This window comes from Lepidochelys olivacea, assembly GCF_965140295.1.
Source record: "Lepidochelys olivacea isolate rLepOli2 genome assembly, chromosome: 9".
NCBI lineage: Eukaryota > Metazoa > Chordata > Testudines > Cheloniidae > Lepidochelys > Lepidochelys olivacea.
The window spans coordinates 97105388-97125128 of record NC_140419.1 but is presented as its reverse complement, the minus strand read 5'-3'; the positions used below and the strand labels follow the sequence as shown (position 1 = coordinate 97125128).

Below are 19741 nucleotides of genomic sequence, written 5' to 3'. Positions count from 1 at the left end.
CATTATGTATTATTTCAAAATGTTTCTATTAAATGCATTAAAAGAAACCCATGTTCACTCTGCATTAAGGATGTGCTGTTCTAGTCAAATAGTCAGGAAATGCTGAAGAAAAACACCTTACAGCAGTGATGTTACCTCAAGCACATCGTACATCCCGGTACACCTAACAAAACAAACATGAAGAATGCTATAATAACCCATCACCTACCAATCGTCCTACAGCCATCCGGCAAGGTGCCGAGCCTTCCATTCCCAGGAGACACAATCAGGGTTGAGGGCACTAAATATCTCACAGGAGATGATAAGGGGCCCATGATGTGCACAGCCTAGGTTGCCTCAAACCCTTTTATGGAAAACACTCACACTTAATGAGCTGCCCACACACGGGCATGATCCCTCCTAGATCTTCATGGCTGGAATTGTTTAAAAGGCAGGATCGTGCACATTGTGAAGCAGCTTGAGCCTCCCTCGGGAATTCTGGCAGAGCCCTGCACCAAACCCATGGCTGGCACTGAAAAATGGGCTCCTACAAGCAAGAAACACTTACTTGGGTTACATACGGAAATGAACGGGTTCACACAGACATTCTGATGAAAAGACACGGTTGTTCACAAAACTGCAACATACGTTATAGTATTTGTGAAATAAAGACTCTAGCAAACAATAGTCACATGATACTTAAATTCACAAGCTCCAAGCTCATGACGTACTGCAACCTAACTTAAAACAATGGAGAGGCAGACTGCAGGTTTCTCGATATTGTCAACAATGCAACACTCCCCCACAAATCATGGGAACATGAAAAAGCCCAGACTAGGATTTTGGCTGACGATTCTGCTACTTGGAATGAGAAGGAAACCTGCATTTTACTGTCCTCCCTGAAATGACTTTTAAAACACCGGTGTCATGGCTCAGTGAAAATCCTTGGCTGCTGGATTCTCACTTTGAATTTGGAGTGCTTTGGTAGTGGATGGGGGAATAACGTTTTCAGAGCTCCTGCACTATGTTGCAGTCTTTGAGCTGAGAAAATACACGCCTCTCCTTTTATGAGCCTCACTCAACTGTGCTTTGTGCCACTGGGAACCATCTCAGTTCAGCCCCAGTCACTTTCAGGGGGCAGAGGAACACCCCACAACTCAACTTCTTACAAATGCATACCTGAAAGGATTTTTTACCCTTTCATTCAAGAAGACAAAAGCATGCAAGAAATCCACAGGGCAAAGAGGCTCGAAGAACTGGTGTTTGGCACATGCTGTGGTCAGCCACGGTAAAAAAAATAAAATAAATTAAAATTAAAATAAAATTAAACAGAGAACTGCTACTGCACAAAGAAGGCTGGGCTAGATTCACCAGGCTGTTCGACCAGGATGACCCTGGTGTAAGGCCACTGAAATCAAAATGATTCCAGCAGAAAATTGGCGTAACACAAGGTGAATCAAGCCCACTGCTTTGATCTTCCACATGTATCAGCTCGGAGGGAGGCCGTTACAGCTTCAAATGCCTCTTGATGAGGTCCCTCAGAATAAAATCTTAAGGGCATGATCACCCTTGGAGATGCACTCACACCACTGCCATTGACTTCAATGGGAAACCAGAGAGAGAACAGGGGCTTGAAACCCAGCACTTTTTATGGAAAAAAATTTCTCTCTCCAGTGTGAACTAACAGATGTGGTAGACTAACCGGATGAACAGTGATATCAGAAATGCACCATGTAAAATACTGTGAAGGTTTCCTTTTGTATTTATCATTTTCAGTCTCACTAGCCTGCCTATAGCATGTGTGCGTGCTTCTCTCTATATATTTTAACCAACTATCATTCTTCTCAGCTGAGTCAATCTCTTGTCCCTGAGGAGCTTTTATAATTACATTAGAGGCGTCTTTTTTGCTGTAACTTACAGACGTGACAAACGATCTTGAAAAGTCTGACACTCAACCATGGATATCTGCTATCTCCAGACTTATCATACACGGTAGATTTCCTCATGGCGCAAATCCACCTCAGTCATGATTTCAAATCAGTGGCTCAGAAGGAAACAATTCTCCTGTGTCAATTAGAGATCATAGTCCTAAAACCACATCAGACTGAAAGCTAGACCCAGTAACTGCTACGTAACAGACCAGAGATGGAGCTAAACAAACCATCAAACTGGAACAAGAAATAAACTTCTCATTAACCCTGACAATAACTGGTTAATGGTAGAAAAATATTTTCTTGAAATGCAAGATATTCAGAGAAAACCAGGTCAGCTTGATTGCCACAGAACTCATCAGTACAGAATACACCACACAGAATTGAAATACAACATGAAGAGAATTTCAGCCAACAGCTGAAAAGAAACCAAAGTTTGAGTCAGTTTTGATAGTGGTTAGTGCAAGGTATTGTCCTCGGAGACTCAGGACTCCTAGTTTCTATACCCAAATGTCAGAGTGCCCCTGTGTGACCTTGGGAAAAGCACTTTACCTTGCTGGGTCTTACTTTATCCCTTTATAAAACATTTATGATGTTTACCTACCTCTCAGTGGGGTAAAAATTAATTGGCCTGATCCAACACCCATTGAAGTAAATGGTAGTCTTTCCATTGACTTCCATTTAATGGGCTTTGGATTAGGCCCAATGTTTGTAAAGTGCTTTGTACATTGCAGCTGAAAGGTACTATACAGTGCCAAGCATGCTGAATAAATTATTACTAACAATTCTCCACAGAGGGCAGTGCCAGGTATGATGAACTGGTAGAGCAAGTTAACAGGCTGTTTGTTTAGTCTATGGACTATTGCTTTCCAAACCAGTCTGTAAACCTGGGCAATACAGTTTAAAGCATATTTCTGCAAGTTGTGAGCGCCTGTCTGAGGTTGTTTCAGTCCCAGTAGAGCTAGAAAGAGATGATCATGGCCTAGGCCATCATCTTCTCTTTCAATATTAAATGACACCATGAACGCTAATGTCATTTCCCTCTAAACACGGTGTATCTATACAGTTACAAGTAACTATAATGAGAAGAAAGTAGGGAACAGAAAACATGGACTTCTATTTTCCCCCCAATCTGTTTGCTTTGGGAATTCAACAGTGCTTTGAGGCAGGTCCTCAGCTGGTATAAATCAGAGCAGGTCTCTCGAACTCAGTTGAGCTGTGCCCTTTTTCACCCGCTGAGAACCTGGCCCAAAGTATAGAGTCATTTTCACAGCTTCCCATGTAGTCAGTCTGTCTGTCCCTTGCTGAAGGGAACACTGAAAACAACTGGGGAGTAGAAAACCACTTAAAGTAATATGCAGGAACTGCAATTCTGGGCAGCCTTTTTCCAGGTCAAGCAAGGAGACCCCTGAATTCCTCCCATCCACTCTAGGACTATATGGATGGGGACATGATTAAACCCTTTTCTTTTCTTTCAAGAAAAGAAAGTGCCAAGCATTTAAAATAAAAATCAGAAATGAAAGCAGACACATTAAGAACGAGTGTGGAAATTCTCAGTGGAAAAGTACAGCAGTGTTAAATGGCTGTTACACATCTATGACTTTGTATTTTAAAACGTGCATTTATGGCATAATAATACTACCAGCAAGAAGGAGTGGCCCACTTGGGATTCAAATATAAGAAAATATTGCTTCCAATAATCTAACAGATGGGGTCATTGGTGTAACAACCGATCGGAGAATACAATACTGACATGAAATAATTTCACAATGGCATGAGCCATTAGGACCACCAATATGTTTCAGGCCTGTCTCTAGTCGTGATGTCCACCCTTAAAGGACTTGTTCAGACTCTCACCGTACATCAGACAAGGGGTAAAGTGACATCTCTCAGCAAACATAAAGGAAATGTTTGGTTTTCTCACACGCACAAAGCAATAGTTTAAAGTGATCTCCACAGCTGTATTTTCTTACAATGTGGGGGGGTGAGGGTGGGGTGGTCACTTTTTTCTTATAAAAGACACAGAGATTTTATTCCATACACTGCTTTGCATTCATTGCAGAAATGTGTAATGCACTAAATCCAAGACATCACCTGCATATTACATTTCAAATCACGCGAATGTTCCCGTTGATACGGATTAGAATCAGGGTCACTGAACTTCAAATCAGAAAAAATATGGAAGTGGTTACTTACGGATGTGTATAGGTATCCTTCACTGTTCATTGCCAAATACAATTTCGTTTGAACCCCTTGAATAGCCACCACTCGTAAGCCCACGGGTATGAGGTTAAACAAAGCTAGGAGAGAAACGGACACAAATAGCAAAGTTAATCTTTTCAAATAATTATCTGAGATAGATGAGTAATGTATAATCATTATAACTATTCACAGTGGCTCTGGTCCTGCAAACACTTAATTCTAATACTTAGCTCTTATCTAGTGCTTGCCAGCAGCTGATCTCAAAGCACATTACAAAGGAAATCAGTATCGTTATCCCCATTTTGCAGATGGAGAAACTGAGGCACTGAGCGGTGACGTGACCTGCTCAAGGTCACCTAGAAGGCCAGAGACACAGCCTATGAATAGAACTGAAGATCCCCTGAGTGTCAAGACAGTGCTCTATCCACTAGGCCACACAGCTTCCCATGATAGTAGTCATTCCATTAGCTTCAGTAACTGAACAACATATTGCCCTCAATTGCTCTCCTCACAACTGTAACGCGGCCCTTGGTAATAAAAGTGTTCTGCAGGATCAGGCCTAAACATTGTACTTTCAAAATTAAACTGCTTTTAATTCTCTGCTAGCATTTCTCCTCAGAATAATCAATAATATTTTCAATATTTACAGGCAGAGATGCCTATATTTTAATAACGTTGAAGTTGGTACGTAGACTGGCAAATTAAAGAAATAAGCAGAGCTCAGCCTTGGCTCAAATTTTTGCTATTGTTGTTTGGCAGAGGAATTTTACCACTGTTTGAACCAAGTATTTTGTATCGTCAATTCCCGCTGTAGGATTAAAAAGAAATGGCGTAAAGAAGGGTTATGAAAAACAACAGGAGCTGATACCATAATCTATAGAGTCTCCTTTAGACTGTGGCATAAATGCAGGGTTAGAACTACAGAATGCCATATTGAATTTTATTTACAATAAATAAACACATGGCTGTAAAACTCCAATCTGCTCCAGGCTGAATTTTGGTATTTATGATCGTTGTCCGAGGGTAATTTAAAACCAAACCACCAATTTGAAATAAATTATTGATTTATTTACAAAGGTATAAGCAAAAAAATATGACCAGTTTTAAATTCCCTTTCAGCCTGACAACCCCCAAATGGACACGTTTAGTTACAAGAAAATTTGCAGCCTACCAGTGTTTAATACAGACTGTAAATTCTGGCAGTGCATCAATAAAACTTGGGGAAAAGAGCAAGTTTTAAAATGTCCTTAAAGGAGAGAGTGTTTTGGATTTAAAAAAGGGACTGGAAACCAAAGGCCAAATTCTTTACTGGTGTAAATGGGCAGAGCACCATTGATTTTAAATGAATGTCTCCCATTTATACCAGTGAGAATCTGGTCCCAAGACTTTTCGGTTCTCTTCCTGCCTTTGTCACGGGCTCTCTGTTTGACCTTGAAACATTAATTTAAGAGTTCCATGCCTTGCTTTCCCGATCTGTACATTGTGCATAAATACTGGTGCGAGTGGAACTTTTTAGGATGAAAAGATTTTTCACAGAAAAATGGGATTTCTGTCAAAAACACAATTTTTAATGACCAAATTCTTTTTCGACAAAAATATTTGGATTTTCAGAATTTTTTTTTTCACTTTTTAAGAAACCTTTTCGTTTTCAGCAAACACAAAGCTTTTAGTTTTAGGCCTCCACAAAGCAGCACAAATTTTCACTGGCATTTTAAAAATTTGTTTGTAGGGAAAAAAAACAGAAATCGTTTCCTGCATAGCTGCAATAGTCACTTTATAAGGGAGTTGTGAAGATTCCTGACTTGCAGCCAGATTTTCAGAAGACCTCACCACATTGGAGACCCCCAATTCTTATTCAAGTAGAGGCAGCATAGTTTAGGCCAGTGATACTCAGATCTCGGTAGTCCTGGAGCCAAATTAGCGATCAACATAACCCAAAAGAGCCAGAATAGTGTGAGTTCATTGCTCCATGTACCGTAGTAGGATCTATTCACATAGAAAGAGTATGACAGGAAATACTTTGGTTTTTTTATATATATATATATATATATATATATATATATATATATATATATATATATATATATATATATATATATATATATATACACACTGTGTAATTTAATTATTAACCAATCAGGATGCTTTTGCTGTGTTATCTACCAATTGTAGTTGATAAAATACTCGGTCAGTCATTTTGCGGTGAGAATTATTTATATATAAAAATAATTCTCACCGCAAAATGACTGACCGAGTATTTTATCAACTACAATTGGTAGATAACACGGTAAAAGCATCCTGATTGGTTAATAACTTAGATGGGTTAATAATTAAATCACACAGTGTTTTAATATCATCTGCTGCAACGAGCTGCAGAAGACCCATTAAAGATCCACTTGTAGCTTGGGATCGTCAGTCTGAGTATTGCTGGTTTAGGCTTTCAAGTCCCTAAAGCATTTGGCGAACATCTTACGAAGGTGTTTTGGTAAGTGCAAACCGCAATGTTACTGTATGTTTTGCTGGCAGAGCGTGTCCACACAACCGTACAGCGGTCAGCTGGTGCTGCTGGGACACAGGAAGTTTAGATAGTCGTGGCTGAAACTCAAAGAGAAGAGCTGAAGAGCCAGTGGTTCTCCTTCTCCAGTATCTCTCCTCACTTCTGCTCTGCCAATCAAAATGGGACAAACCCCATTTTGAAACTCGCTCTTCCACTGGCGCTGTTCTTCCTACTGCCGTCAGCCTGCAGTCTGAGTCGGGATTTTCACCAGGAAGCTGTGTGTACAGTCTCCATGGTAAATGCTGGTAGGAGCCTGTCAATGGATCTGCTAAGGACATTTCTTCTGGTGCGGGACAAACCTGCCTAGGATGAGCTAGTTCCCAGATTTAAAAAGCGAGGGATGGTTTTCAGAGTAAGTCATCCTGCTGTGCTTGCCAAAGGGAGAGAGGGCTGAGTGCCATGCTGTGTGTATTTTGCCAGAGGAAGCCTGCCATCGCAGGGCGGGTTTGGGCGCCTCACTCTAAGGCACAGTCTGCTGCTTCACTGAGTCACAGAGCATACATGCTCACCAGAAACTGGCATGCCCTGGCAGCACGCACATTGGCTCTCATGAGGCAAGAGGAGCAACTTGGCCGCCAGCTGCCCCTCCTTGGGGTATGCTGTGTGAACTAGTAGGTCAGCACATTATCCTGACTCCCATGTTATACATAATTTACTCCTGAAATTGGCCTTCCCTTCCGATGAAGCCCTTGCAGACTGTACATCTCGTTTACATACCCCGGTGAGTAATCAGCATGAATGCATGGAAAGATGTGCAAGAGTCTCTTGTATATTTAACACCAATCGATAGAACCATGGAAACTCTCTGTTATTCAAATGTACACTCATGATGCCACAGATACTGTGCCGGAGACATTATTCGCACACGGTAACAAACTACAGTACTCCCTTAGCTGCACAGGCATTATGGGAAAAGCCTCAAAAAGCCAACCCAGAATTAATTCTTTTCCATTACGCTCTGTTATTGTCAGTTTGTGTTAGCCCAAGATAATGCCAAATGTCACTACTAGAATTTCCATGCGAGTTTACACTGCGTAGGATAGGACATACTACCTGATAGAACGAAAAAACTAGGTAATGCCTAAGGGAGACAGGATATTTGCTGGGGCCGCTGTTCAATATAAACTGACACTAAACAATAGCTGTAACATTGAGAAGGCACTAGGCTGCAACCGTATGCCTGACTGTGTAAATTATTGATAATTATAGGCCATCCTAGGCTGAAACACACAAACATGTCCACTTTCCGAAGAAGATGTTTTCCTTTGTATCTATCTGATAAGCCGTCAAATCTCTCCCCATACCTAGATTAGGGAACAAATTCTGCCTTGATTTACACCCAAACAACCCCCAGTTTCATGAGGCAAAATTAAAGCCAGGAAAACTCCTGTCCCCAGAAATTCTTCCCCAAACTGTGAAGACTCTCTCACTGGCTAAAGACAAGGCCCTGTGTATTCTACGATCCATCATTTACCATAGAATTGTGCTCTGAAATCTCAGATTTCTTTTAAAATTATATACGTTTCTAGCCTTTATGGCTGTGGATATGATCGTGAAAATGTGAACCAAGTGAAAATTGATGGAATATCATCTTCTGAGCCTGCAGAGAGCCTGGAAGATTAGCCCTGAGAGGTGCAAACTGTCCCATTCATCGCACTCAGGACACTGTGTATGCTGAGGTTCTGGGGGTGCAGAATTCGCCGTTCTTTGCATCTGAGCACGTGGCATTTTGTTTTTGGGCTTCCTGCTCTACTGTAACCTACCTGCAGCTGCCAGTTGCTGCCCAGCTTTCCACACAAGGAGTCAAACTGGATCTCAGTGCCTATTTCATCTAGTAATCTATGAAGTCAGGCAGCAGAGGATAGCTAGAACTGGAATCCAGGGAATGGGGGAGCTGGAAATGTAGAGTGGCCATCTAGGCTGCAGCAGTCAAGGCCCAGGGAGCTTGCGAGATAAGTTGCTGTAGCTGAATCCATGATCTCCACTTCCCCAGCAGAAACAGTGGACGGAGATTTTGAGCTGGGCTGCCTGGATGCTTTATGGGAGACAAGGCCCAACAAATGGAGTGGACCACCTGGAGAGTATAGGACAAAACCCATCCTCTAACTTCATCATGGGTTAATTTTACATGAATGAGTATTTTCAACTCTGAGCACCAGCAGTGTTCATGTCTGGGTGCTGGCGGGGGGCATGGCGGGGGGGTAAGGGGCAACGGGAATGAAGGGTATTTCATGGAGATAGAATAAATGATCATTAACACTGACTTGGGGGGTGCTTGCTTCAGAATTTTGTTCCACTGTGCGACAGAGCGCGTGGGCTCCTGGCTACAGACTTATAACAGCTGTCGGCAAAAAACGAAGGGCTGTCCCATGTTGGAATGATTTGAATGCAGAAGAATTTTTTTTTTAATTACTACAAATGGGATTTTCAATGTCTCACTGCAAGGCACAGCCAAATACTCCTCCATACAAGGAAGAGTAATCAAAACAGCCTTAAAATTAATGCGAAATGAAGGAGACTTCCTGCAAATGAGTAAGACTCAGCAGATCTGCAAGTGGGAACTACAATAACGGGGAAAGAAAGAGGGTGGGGATCAGAATTTTACTGCAGTCAGAGCAACAGGTTGGAACCCAGCCACTGCTGCGTGGACTTTTAATTCAGGGGCTTGCCCAGCAGGGATGTATAGCCAAATAAGGTACATCTTCGTCGAAGAAAGGAAATAGTAATTCTTTAGCGCCAGATTCTCCAAAGCCTTATTCATGTGAGTGACATGTGCAGGATCAGGCCAATAGTGTATAAGGGTTTAATCCTGCCCTGCTGATGCTAATAGGAACTTTGTCATTACAGCAGGTTCAGGACCAAGGTAAATAGGCAGTGTGGCTTAGAGGGTAGAGCACTGGACCAGGAGAGCAGGGTTCTATTCCTGGCTCCACCACTGGGCTTCTGGCTGACCTCATACAAGTCATGTCACCACTCTATGACTCAGTTTCTCCATCTGTAAAATGGGGAGACTGTAAAGTACTTTGAGATCTACTGAGGAAAGGAGGTATTATTATTACATGCCATAGGTTTTCTACAGTTCTCTACATTCACTTCCAATCGGTGAAAGTAAAATGCTTTTCCATGATAAATATCTTCCATGTTGGGAAAGTGCAGGCCAGTTGGATCCATTTCTAGGATATACCCATCACATCCTCCTTTGCGGAGAACATTCATTATTTATGAAGGCTGGTTTTCAGCTCCAAGAAGCGTACATGATTTACACGTAGCCTGGTACTCTCTCTCAATGTGGTAAGTTTAAATGCATAATGCAAACACAAATATGTTGGAAACAGACACATCTGTGTGACTGTAAGAAGTCCCCTCATGGCTCTCTTGCCTAGAATGTCAGAACTCCATTAAAATAAGTCAAAATAAAGTATTTGGGTGGAACTGCCCCCAAGAGAAATAATCTGCAATTCAGGGGACTCAGTATGTTACATTAAAAGTTTATAACACAACTGAAATTATTACATTTGCCTGTTAGCTTCTTAACTCGTTTATTTAAAAATAGACCAAGTGCAGCGTTCTGCCAACATTCTGAACAAATCTATGTTATTTCTTTTAACTTGTAATGCCAAAACACCAGCAATTGTTTTAAAGAACAGCAGCATTTTATGATGCACAATGATCATCTTTTATTCTGTTCCACATGGGTTCTTGTATCATGCTGATCACCATCGTATCGGAGTGCCTTCCAGGAGTGCATTAAGCAACCTGACTACACATCTTCCATGAGGTGTTTGTTGAAGGTTTAAACTAGATTTCGAGGATTCCCAATCTCGCTTGAGAGAGCTGGGATGATTGGCTGCATCCTAAAGGGGTATCACCAACTCTGTTGCATGGGATTCAGATTTGAAAGCAGCTCAGAACCGTAGACCTAAGATGGCCTTGGTTTACCTGGCCTGCAGCGTGCATTGCTCTCAGCACCTGTAATGACTGCACATGACAGATCCATGGCAACCTCATTGGTTCTGTCATATCAGTGAAAAATAACACTGCAAAGCAATGAATGTTAAAGAGAGAGAAGGGTAGAAACCTACATGGATCCGGGTGAAATGTGACATGATCAATGAAATGTCATAAAACTACTGGATTTCTGTTCTTACCCGACCTCCCTCCTTTGACATTTGAGAGCTTAATGAAAATAAAATAAATTGAAAAGATATTTGCTTTGTGGAAAAGGAAGACTGCATTTTGGTTTCCAGTTTACAATCTCAACAAAATTATACACGTTAGCTATCACTGAAACACCCTCTTGGTTCATTCCAACTCTTTTCAAGACAAAAAATTAGTTTAAACTAAACAAAACAATTGTGTGAATTTTTTTTTTTTTTGGTACTTGTATCAACATCACTGTTTTTAGTCCTCGTTTGCTCTTTTCCATTGGTCTCCTGGCTTAAAAAACCTCCTCAAAACTGTTTCACAGAAAAGCCCAAGGAAAATTGTTTCATTACTGAAATCATAATTGGGCTCAGAATTATCAGCACCAGGGACGGGGAGACAAGGAATGTGAACTTTAAAATGATGATGAAGTCTCATTATGTGAAATAACTCAGCTCTCTTGGAGTGAGACCCCTGCTTAAGACTAGAGATAATGTTAGTCTATTTCAGGCACGCTGCGTAGGCGAGCAAATTTTTTTTCTGTTGAAAAAAAATCTAATAAAATCCAAAGGACAGCGACGAACTTCTCTAGATTACCATGGAGATAACATTCGGATTGTTTTTCGGATGTATCACCATTACCTCCTCAAGTATATTTGTTTTCAGTGTTTTTGTAATGTATTTCCTTCAGACTCAATGGCAAGTATGTGCGCAGTGTTAATGTTTCCCTCAGTCAGACATCCCAGAGCACTCATTTTCAAACAGATTGAGATGGAAAAGAACAATACCCCATAATTCACAAACACACGAGGTTATCTGATGCATTCGGATGCCACTTACTATAACTACTGTCCTCCTCTTTTGTCCCATCAATTGTTCCATCTGTTTGCAACTGCAAGTGGTAGCCTTGCCTGCTATATAGTTTTGTTACTATTCCTTTAAGCTGTGGCTCTGTAAGAAAACAACAATGAGGTTAATTTATGAAATCTGGATGTGCCGTTGCATGTTGTCAGGCTTCAAAACAAATCTTCACTTTTGATTTCAGAGATGGAATATGAAAAAACACCAGGATTAGCAGCTTTATATCTGTTCCCGTTTAGGCAAAGATCAAATTAGTGACTGTAAAAATCAATTGCCAAATGATGAAATGCCACTCTCTATTGGAATGTATATAACACATTTAAATCTGCTTCCATTGAATACAAATTCCAACAGCGTGTCATTTGATTTAGGGAGTGTGCCCTATCTCATTTAAGATTAGAAATGTGCTGACAAAGAGTGTATTCTGGCTTTTAACAAGGTGTGAATTCTCAAAAAGAGGGAAAGAGAGAACTGCTAATATAAGGTAAGATAATGGTGTTGCCGGCACCCAGTGCCGAGAGGCTGAACAACAGCTTGAGTTGGTTCGTTACCCGGTGTGCTGCACCCAATAATCACAACGCAGAGCTGCTGCGAGTGCCTCCAGGCAGGAGGGGGGGGCCCAAGGACACCGGGGCCTAGTGCGAGGGGGCTTCATCGACACTCGTGGTCTTCCATCCCCTCGAGTTACCTAGTGGCCATGCCCCAGTGTTCCCAACAATGGTAATAAGAATGAAAACTGTATACCAAATCAAAAGCCTAAATATACAGCAGCTAAGGTTTACCATAAGAACTGCTGCAATTCCAATAAACAATCCACCGTTCTTTGCTGATCCAAAGAACATGCAGAATCAGAAGGGATAAACTAGTCAATGAACAGAGGTAAACAGAAGAAGGAAACCGCTTTAAACTCAGCAATATGTTGAATTGTAATGGGAATATTACCATAAAAGATGCTATTTCACAGACTCGGGGGGAAAAAAGAAAAAGAAAAAACAGTTTTGATATAAATCTGCTTTATAATCATCTTCATGTTCAATGTTCGAAAATGAAATAGCCAAACCAACATTAGATCATTCTGAACTTTGAAGTAAATAGCAACAGGATTTGCTAAGAAGTCTGTACATTTAAAGAAAATATCTCGGCAATGCATCAAGAGGAATTGCAATAAAATAGGTCTACTTCCACTGAATCCCAATGAATCTGCATTGTGGTAATTGTCACACAGTTATTTTCATCAGACTGTGAAGCCTTTCTAGCAGTCTGCTCCAAAACCTTAGCTGATTCACAGATAAACACAATATGAAAATATGAATTGCCATTTTCAACCCAAAAAGTTCCCACATCTGGGCAAGACTTCCTGGTCTTTAAAGGAAAGAAATCAGGGTAGATATTCCGTTATACATATTTTGGATAGGATTTGAAGCAAAGCCTTATAATGATTTGCATAAGTATATTACTTCCTATTAGCAACCTTTAATAAGTGTACTGAGGGATGCATAATTTATATACACCCTCTCATTTAATATGAAACTAAGGTCACTCTATTTTCTTGCATTAACAATGTTCAAAAAGCTCTTAGCAAATGTAGGCTCCCTTTTTCAACTAGCCACCCTATTATTTGGCTACATGAAAAATGCAAGCAAGTTCAGTAGCTACAGGCAGCTAGATTTTGGAAAAGCAAATTACTAGCAACATTGTTGAAGGGCTTCTGCTCTTCCTGTGTACAAAATGCACTGGATCAGAAGACTAATTCTTCATACCTGATCTTTTTCACCTCTGTTACATACAGAATTGTGGGTGTAATGATTTATATAAGATATTCCTAGAAAGGCGCAAGGGGATGAAAGGTTATAAAGGTCTAGAAACTGCTGGCTGACGTAAATAGCCTGTTCTCATATAATTAGCAAATAATAGCACAAGGCACAAAAATTCTAGAGACCTGAAGGAGGGAAAACAGATTCCTGAACATGTAGACAGATGAACACATGATTGAAGGAGAGGTAGGGCTCTGTGTGTGTGTGTGAGAGAGAGAGAGATGAATACATGACTGATCCATGGGTACACATGAGTGTGCATGTGAGAAAGAAGAGAAATCAATGGTGTGTGTCAGACAAATTAGTGATAAGAAAGTGTGGAGTGAGAAACCAGCTCTGTGTGTCTGTGTCCCCATGTCTATTGGCAATTACAATACCTGAGAGTTAATTTCACCAGTCCCCCTCCCCAGGCATGATGCACATTAGGGCTTGTGTTAAACAGAACAAAACCAAGCAGGTAACCCTTGCCAACCTGGTCGCCTTCTCCGTCTTTTCTTGGAGCTGAAGAGTTTGACCCTGGAGAACACATTCAGCTTGTTCTTCTCGCAGCTGCCCTTGCTCTTGCTGGGGCTGTTGACACACTTGCAAGCGTTGGATTTCTCCCGCTCCCTGGCTTGTCTCTTCTGGCGGATCAGGGAGCTGGCGATTGCTGCAGCCATGGCCGCCACCGCTCCGACGCCACCTGGGGGTCAGACACAGGGGCTCTGGGCGCTGGCTGCAGGTGCAGCCGCCAGCATGCTGCTCTTCCAGCCCCCAAAATCTGGGGCACTGGATCCCACCGCTAATACCTTCGGCGGATGCCGCGGCACGAGCTTTGGAGCAGAGGAGGCACAGGTGGGGATGCTTCCACCAGACCAAACCAGGATGCAACAGTTGAGCTCAAGTGGTTTGGTCAGCAGAGGAGAGCCGCTTTGTTCCTGGGCTTTTCTCCCTCGCAACTTCTGGCAGGGCAAAGTTTGCAGGCAGGGCTCAGCGTTCCTCGGGAGATCAAGCAGGTCACTGACAAGACATCCCTCGGTGCTTCTCCAGACGCGCTGTTCTCAGGCAGACCTGGGACCTCCACTTGGCACAAGATCCATGCACCTTTGCCCAGCTTGATTTTTCCAGTCAACTTTTCTCCCGCCTTCTCCTCCCCAGTCAAATCCCAGCAAGCACCTGTTAGGCTCTGGCAGAGTCGGTCTGTGGCAGGGTTTTCTGGATTCTTTTCCCTCCCTTCCCGGAGAAGGAATGTGAAGCGAGCAGGGAGGAAGGCACTCCACTGCCTGGAGCCCTGGCTGGCTGGTTCTGAATTCCTTGGAAAGCCCCCTCCCTAAGATTTTACCAGTGGAGCTTCAAATGCAGCCTCTCCTCCAGCGATGCTTTTGTATTTTGCATTGCAACGCTTGTAACCATTCAGCAACCAGCAAAAGGGCTCCCCGATGCCTGGTTGCCAGCAGCACCAGCCTTCAGGCAGCAAACGCACTCCCTTCCTCTCTCGCGCACACACACACCAGGAGCTGTGCGCTGGATATAGAAATCCGACGATGCAGCGCTCCCCTTACCACCTCCCCTCCCCCTTCCTCAGTGAAGGCAGCAACCCAGGAGATCTGCCCCAGCGCCTCTTCGTGTGGAGAGGTTCAGAGAGCAGGAACCCATGGAGCGGTTAGGCAGGAGGCTGGATCCTCTGAAGCATCTCAGGTCCCGAAGGGCTGCATAGAGAGCACCTGCTCTAGGACTAGAGCCGCCTCCCGGGGCGAGTCAGACACCCAAACAAACGTGACTGGGATGAGTAATTCTCCAGCAGCTCGGCCAGGGTGACCAGACATATCCATCACCAGGACGCCTGGCGTGGGCACCGGGGCAAAGAAAGGGGGCGGGATTGGTCTCTCAGGGGCATGTGGGGCAGGATTTGGGGGAGGGTAGGGAGTCCAGTGGGGTAGGTTTTAAAAGCTGGGGGGGGGGAGAGGAAAGGGGGCCAACGCGGCTCCAGCCAAACCCTCCCCCCTTCTCAACCTTTCCCAATGGAAATCGGGATCCAGGAAAGCCCCATGTACCCCTGTGACTCTCTTGATTGTTTTCTCCCTGCCTTTCAACTCCCTCTCCTTTTGCATTATTTCACACCATACCTGCTTCGAGCTCTACCTTATTCCTGGCCATTCCCGGAGACTGGGAAAACCCTTGTGGAGGAGGAGAGTTTTCCAGGCTTGTTCTTTCTCTCTCTCTCTCTCATTTTCCCCTCTCTCACCCCACGTCCTGGTCCTTGCTCCTAGGCCAGCTCAAGCCCTGATCCTTGCTCCTAGGCCAGCTCAAGCCCTGATCCTTGCTCCTAGGCCAGCTCATCCCTCCCCATCTCTTCCTTGATGGACAGAAAGGTCCCTGGTAGGCGTGGGGGAGGCTGGGTTGTTGGTTTGAGGATTAAGGGGGGAGGCTGCTAGATTGGGAGGGCTGGAGAAGGCAAGAGTGGGGTTGCCCGTTTGGAGGAAAGGTGGGGGAAGGAAGAAGCAGGGCCCCATGGAAGTGGGGAGAAAGGAAGGAGGTGCTGGGGAAGTAGAAGTTCAGGCAGGTTGTGAGGGAAGGAGAAGGGTTGCTGGTTTGTTGGGGCAGAAAGGAGGAGCTGCTGGTCCAGTGCGGGTGGAGGCTGTAGGAGTCTGTCTGTTGCAATCAGGCAGAGGATGAGCAGCAGAGCCTTGTCCCAGGAGCTCTGGTCCTATCGTAGTTAATGCTCTTCACTGTGGCCACAGCAGCCTCCATTTATATCTGAGTCACAGCAGCAGGAAGGAAAGTCCTGTGGGCCAGTGAATGAGGCAGGTCGACCTGGGATCTTTGTGCAATTCTGCCACTGATTTTTGTGCAACCTTGGTCAAGTCACTTCCTCCCGTAGACCAAGAGCCAATGGCTTGGAGCTGAAGGAAGTCAAATTCAAAGTGGAAATAAGGCACAGTTTGAGACATGGAGGCTGATTAAGCACTGGGACAACTTATTTGGGTCATCGTGGATTTTCCACCACTGGAGAGTCTCTAAACTGAGACTGGTTGTTTGTCTTTGCAAAAGGTATGCTGCAGCTCAGCCAGAAGTTACAGGCTTGATGCAGAAAATACTGGATGGGATTCGATGGCCTGTGGTAGGCAGGAGGCCAGACCAGAGGATCCCTTCTGGTCTCAAAATCTATGAATCTGTAACTGCCCTAAAGAGATAGGGGAACAGGGGCCAGGGGAGCAGATATTTCTTTTGCTGCTGCACGACTTGGCTTAGGATTTGCAAAGCAGCACCACCTCCAGCTCAGGTCAGCCCAGCAAAAGGCACGTGTGATGGGGTGACCTGGCCTTTGTGGCTTCCTACAGGAGGCCCTGGGGGCCTACTACACCCCACCCCAAGAGGCCGCCAAGTGACACAAAAGGAGCAGTGAAGGTGGCTCGTCCAGGGCCACCTAGAGAGGCCTCACAGAAGCACCCAGCCAGGGCCTAGCAGGTCAGATAAAAGGAGCTACGGGGCCTTACCCCGCCAGTCCCTGGCTGGGACCAGAGGAGTGTGGCAGGGTGGTCACCCCACCATGCCTTGAAGGGCTTAAAACAGCCCTAAGAGAGGGCTGTAGCCGGAGGAAAGCTGGGCTGATTGGGGGAAGTAGCCACAAGTGGGGCCACGCCCCAATCAGGCCACAGCTGGCCCCATAAGAAGGCTATTAGCCAGGAGCTGAGACAGACACTCTCTCTAGCTACCTGGAGATAGGAGGACCTAGCTGCCTGGGAAGCTGAGGAGGGTACCTAGGGCAGAGCAGTGCTGAGGAAGGGCAGAGGGAGCTGGGGAGCTCCAGCTAGCAGAGCCCCAGGCTGCAGGCCAAGGTAAAGGCCCACAAAAGGGTACTAAGGCTGCAGAGGAGCAGCCCAGACCTAGACAGAGGCAGCTGGTCCAACCCCCCTTGCCGATGATGAGTGGTACAGACTGCAGTCTGCCCCAGGGAGCGGGGTCTAGATGATGACTGACAGTAGCCACTGAGGCAAGGGAGGGATAGGAGGTTGGGGGTTCCCCTGGGAGGGGAGACCCAGACTGGGGGGGTACTGCCAGGGGGCAGAACCCTAATCTAGAAGGGCACCGTGGTCCCGGAGGGGCATTGGGCCAGCGGCAGGCGAGACACCGACCGGTAGAGGGCGCTCCTGGCTGAAAAGAGCTAATTCCCTGGACAACCAGCAGGAGGCTCCACAGCGGTGAGTCGTCACCCCGTCACAAGGGGCAAGGAAAGGGGCTCCCTTTGGCCACAGGAGCTCAAGGGATAACCAGAGTTTGTTTCTGGTTGTGTTTTGCTTTGCTGGGTTTGCAGGGAGAGAGAGGACCTGAGAACCTTAACCCTGAAATAAGGGTGAAGCAAAAAAGGGCCAGGCAGACAGAGGCCCAGGGAAGCAGCAGCAACAAATTGAAATTGAGCAGTATGTGGCTGCTTTTTATAGGATCCTTGGGCTGGAGCCTGGAGTAGTGGGAGGCCCCAGCGTCCTCTCCTGGCCACAGGTAAAGGAGCATAAGCCCCAAGAAGACCTTATTTGTGAGCCTGAACAAAAGGGCTGAATTTAAAGGGTCCTGACCTGGGCCTGAAGACCCTAGCAAGGGGGAAAAGATTGATTATTTGTTGGACTCTTCACTACCCTGAAACGGTTCATTTGGACTTTGTGACTTAGTTGGAGGACCAAGCCTCTGAAGACCTGCCAAAGTCAGCTGGCAACCTGCAGGGGTGCCAGGGGTTAGAAAAGGTCTGCAGTACCACACCCAGCCACTAGGAGATACTCAAGGGGTGAGTGCCCCCTTTACATCAAGAGCCCCAGTGTCTAGGGCTGAACAAAAACCAGGAACTGACCCAGTTTTAATAAACCCAACAGGAAGCCCAGGACATGCCCTGGAAAGGCGGAGGCTCCCAGAAAACTTGGACTTATGGTCATCCTAAGCCAGAGCATCAGACCAAGAGCTTCCAAAGGCAAAACACTTCTCCAATGTCAAACTCCTTTGCTTCCTTGGGCCCATAACCCTTGCCCCCTGCTCCATACATAACACATCTGTAGTCCAAGCAGGAGCTCTGAGCTCGGAGCATTTGTTTCGCTTGGAAGGCAAGGGGCTCTCTCGCGCCTTGCCTTCCCTCTTATTTCAGACTCATTGAGCTCATGCAATACCTGGCCCTTTCTCAATGTGCTGACATGGAAGCCGGATTACCTTCTCTTCATGCCCTGACAGGGGAGCTAGATGTTATTTGCTACAGCACCAACCTGGAATAAAAAGAATAATGCCACACCATTTCTTAAATTCTAACTGCTACAATAAAATGCAATTCACAGTAACTTTGCAACTGTCACATTTGTTTCCTTGAGTAGAAATAGCTTGGGACACAGTGGAGAACAATTTCTGTTGCAGCAAAACATAGCATTAGCAAGGTCTTGCTAACAGAAATGCCAATCCCTTTGTAACATTTTCAGATACTCAGTTTAGTATTAATAATGTGTCTGAACGGAAGCAAAAGCTATGCCACACAGCCTGAGACCCTGTTTAATTGCAAAAGTATATCTTATCTATAGCCATGCATTCCCTTCCATCTATCAGTCAGTCCCCATATGTACCCAGCTAGCTAGCGAGATGGCTTTTATCAGACACCTATCCCTGTGATATTTATATGTTCGTGCTAAATGAGTACCTTCTGTAGATGCTTAAGCTACAAAATAACTGGAGCCATCTAAAAAGCATTTAAAACACTGACAAATTCTTAACTGGAGAAATACTAACTTACAAAAATAAACTTGCCATTCATAAGTTGCACCTTCACACCCATCCATCAGCTAACTCCAGATACATGAGATGAGATCTAGTAAAGCCAGCTAGTTAGGTATTATTAGTAAGGGAGTGTACTTACAACCAATAATTTATTGTGAATTTTCCTTTGTTTACCCTTTGCAAAATATCCAGAAGTGGAACATCATTTTCTCAAATGTGTTTATAATTCTGCAACATTTTTTCATTAATTGTGTTTACTCTACAGCATGGTATTCACTACTTGATATTTAGAATGAAAGATGTGGTGCTTAGGTGTGATTGGTCATGAAGTCACATGATAGTATTTCATGCTGCTGAATGGATGAGCAGAACTCTTATAATCCAGTTACTATTGAAAATGCGTGTGCAAAGCAAATTTTACTCTTGCTTTCCATGAGCATTCTCGCAAACAAGTTTAAAATCTGCATTCATCCTAAAAAAAACTCAGTTGCACAAATGTTCCAGGACAGATCATATAAATGAGGAGCAAA

General features: G+C 44.3%; 1 protein-coding gene across 7 annotated transcripts in view; it reads right to left on the bottom strand.

Annotated features, from left to right (window-relative positions):
- FGF13 (fibroblast growth factor 13) overlaps nt 1–19741 on the bottom strand; it is a 348716-nt gene that overhangs the window by 69573 nt on the left and 259402 nt on the right. For 5 of the 7 annotated variants that reach the window (XM_084639098.1, XM_084639095.1, XM_084639101.1 and 2 more), the window contains 2 exons: nt 11653–11763; nt 4107–4210 (listed from right to left, as the gene is read on the bottom strand). In XM_084639098.1, coding sequence (XP_084495224.1) covers nt 4107–4210; nt 11653–11763 — 215 coding nt within the window. Of the gene's footprint in view, nt 1–4106; nt 4211–11652; nt 11764–13959; nt 15195–15592; nt 15639–19741 lie in introns of those variants that run through there. The other 2 variants (XM_084639100.1, XM_084639096.1) reach the window with 2 other exon arrangements.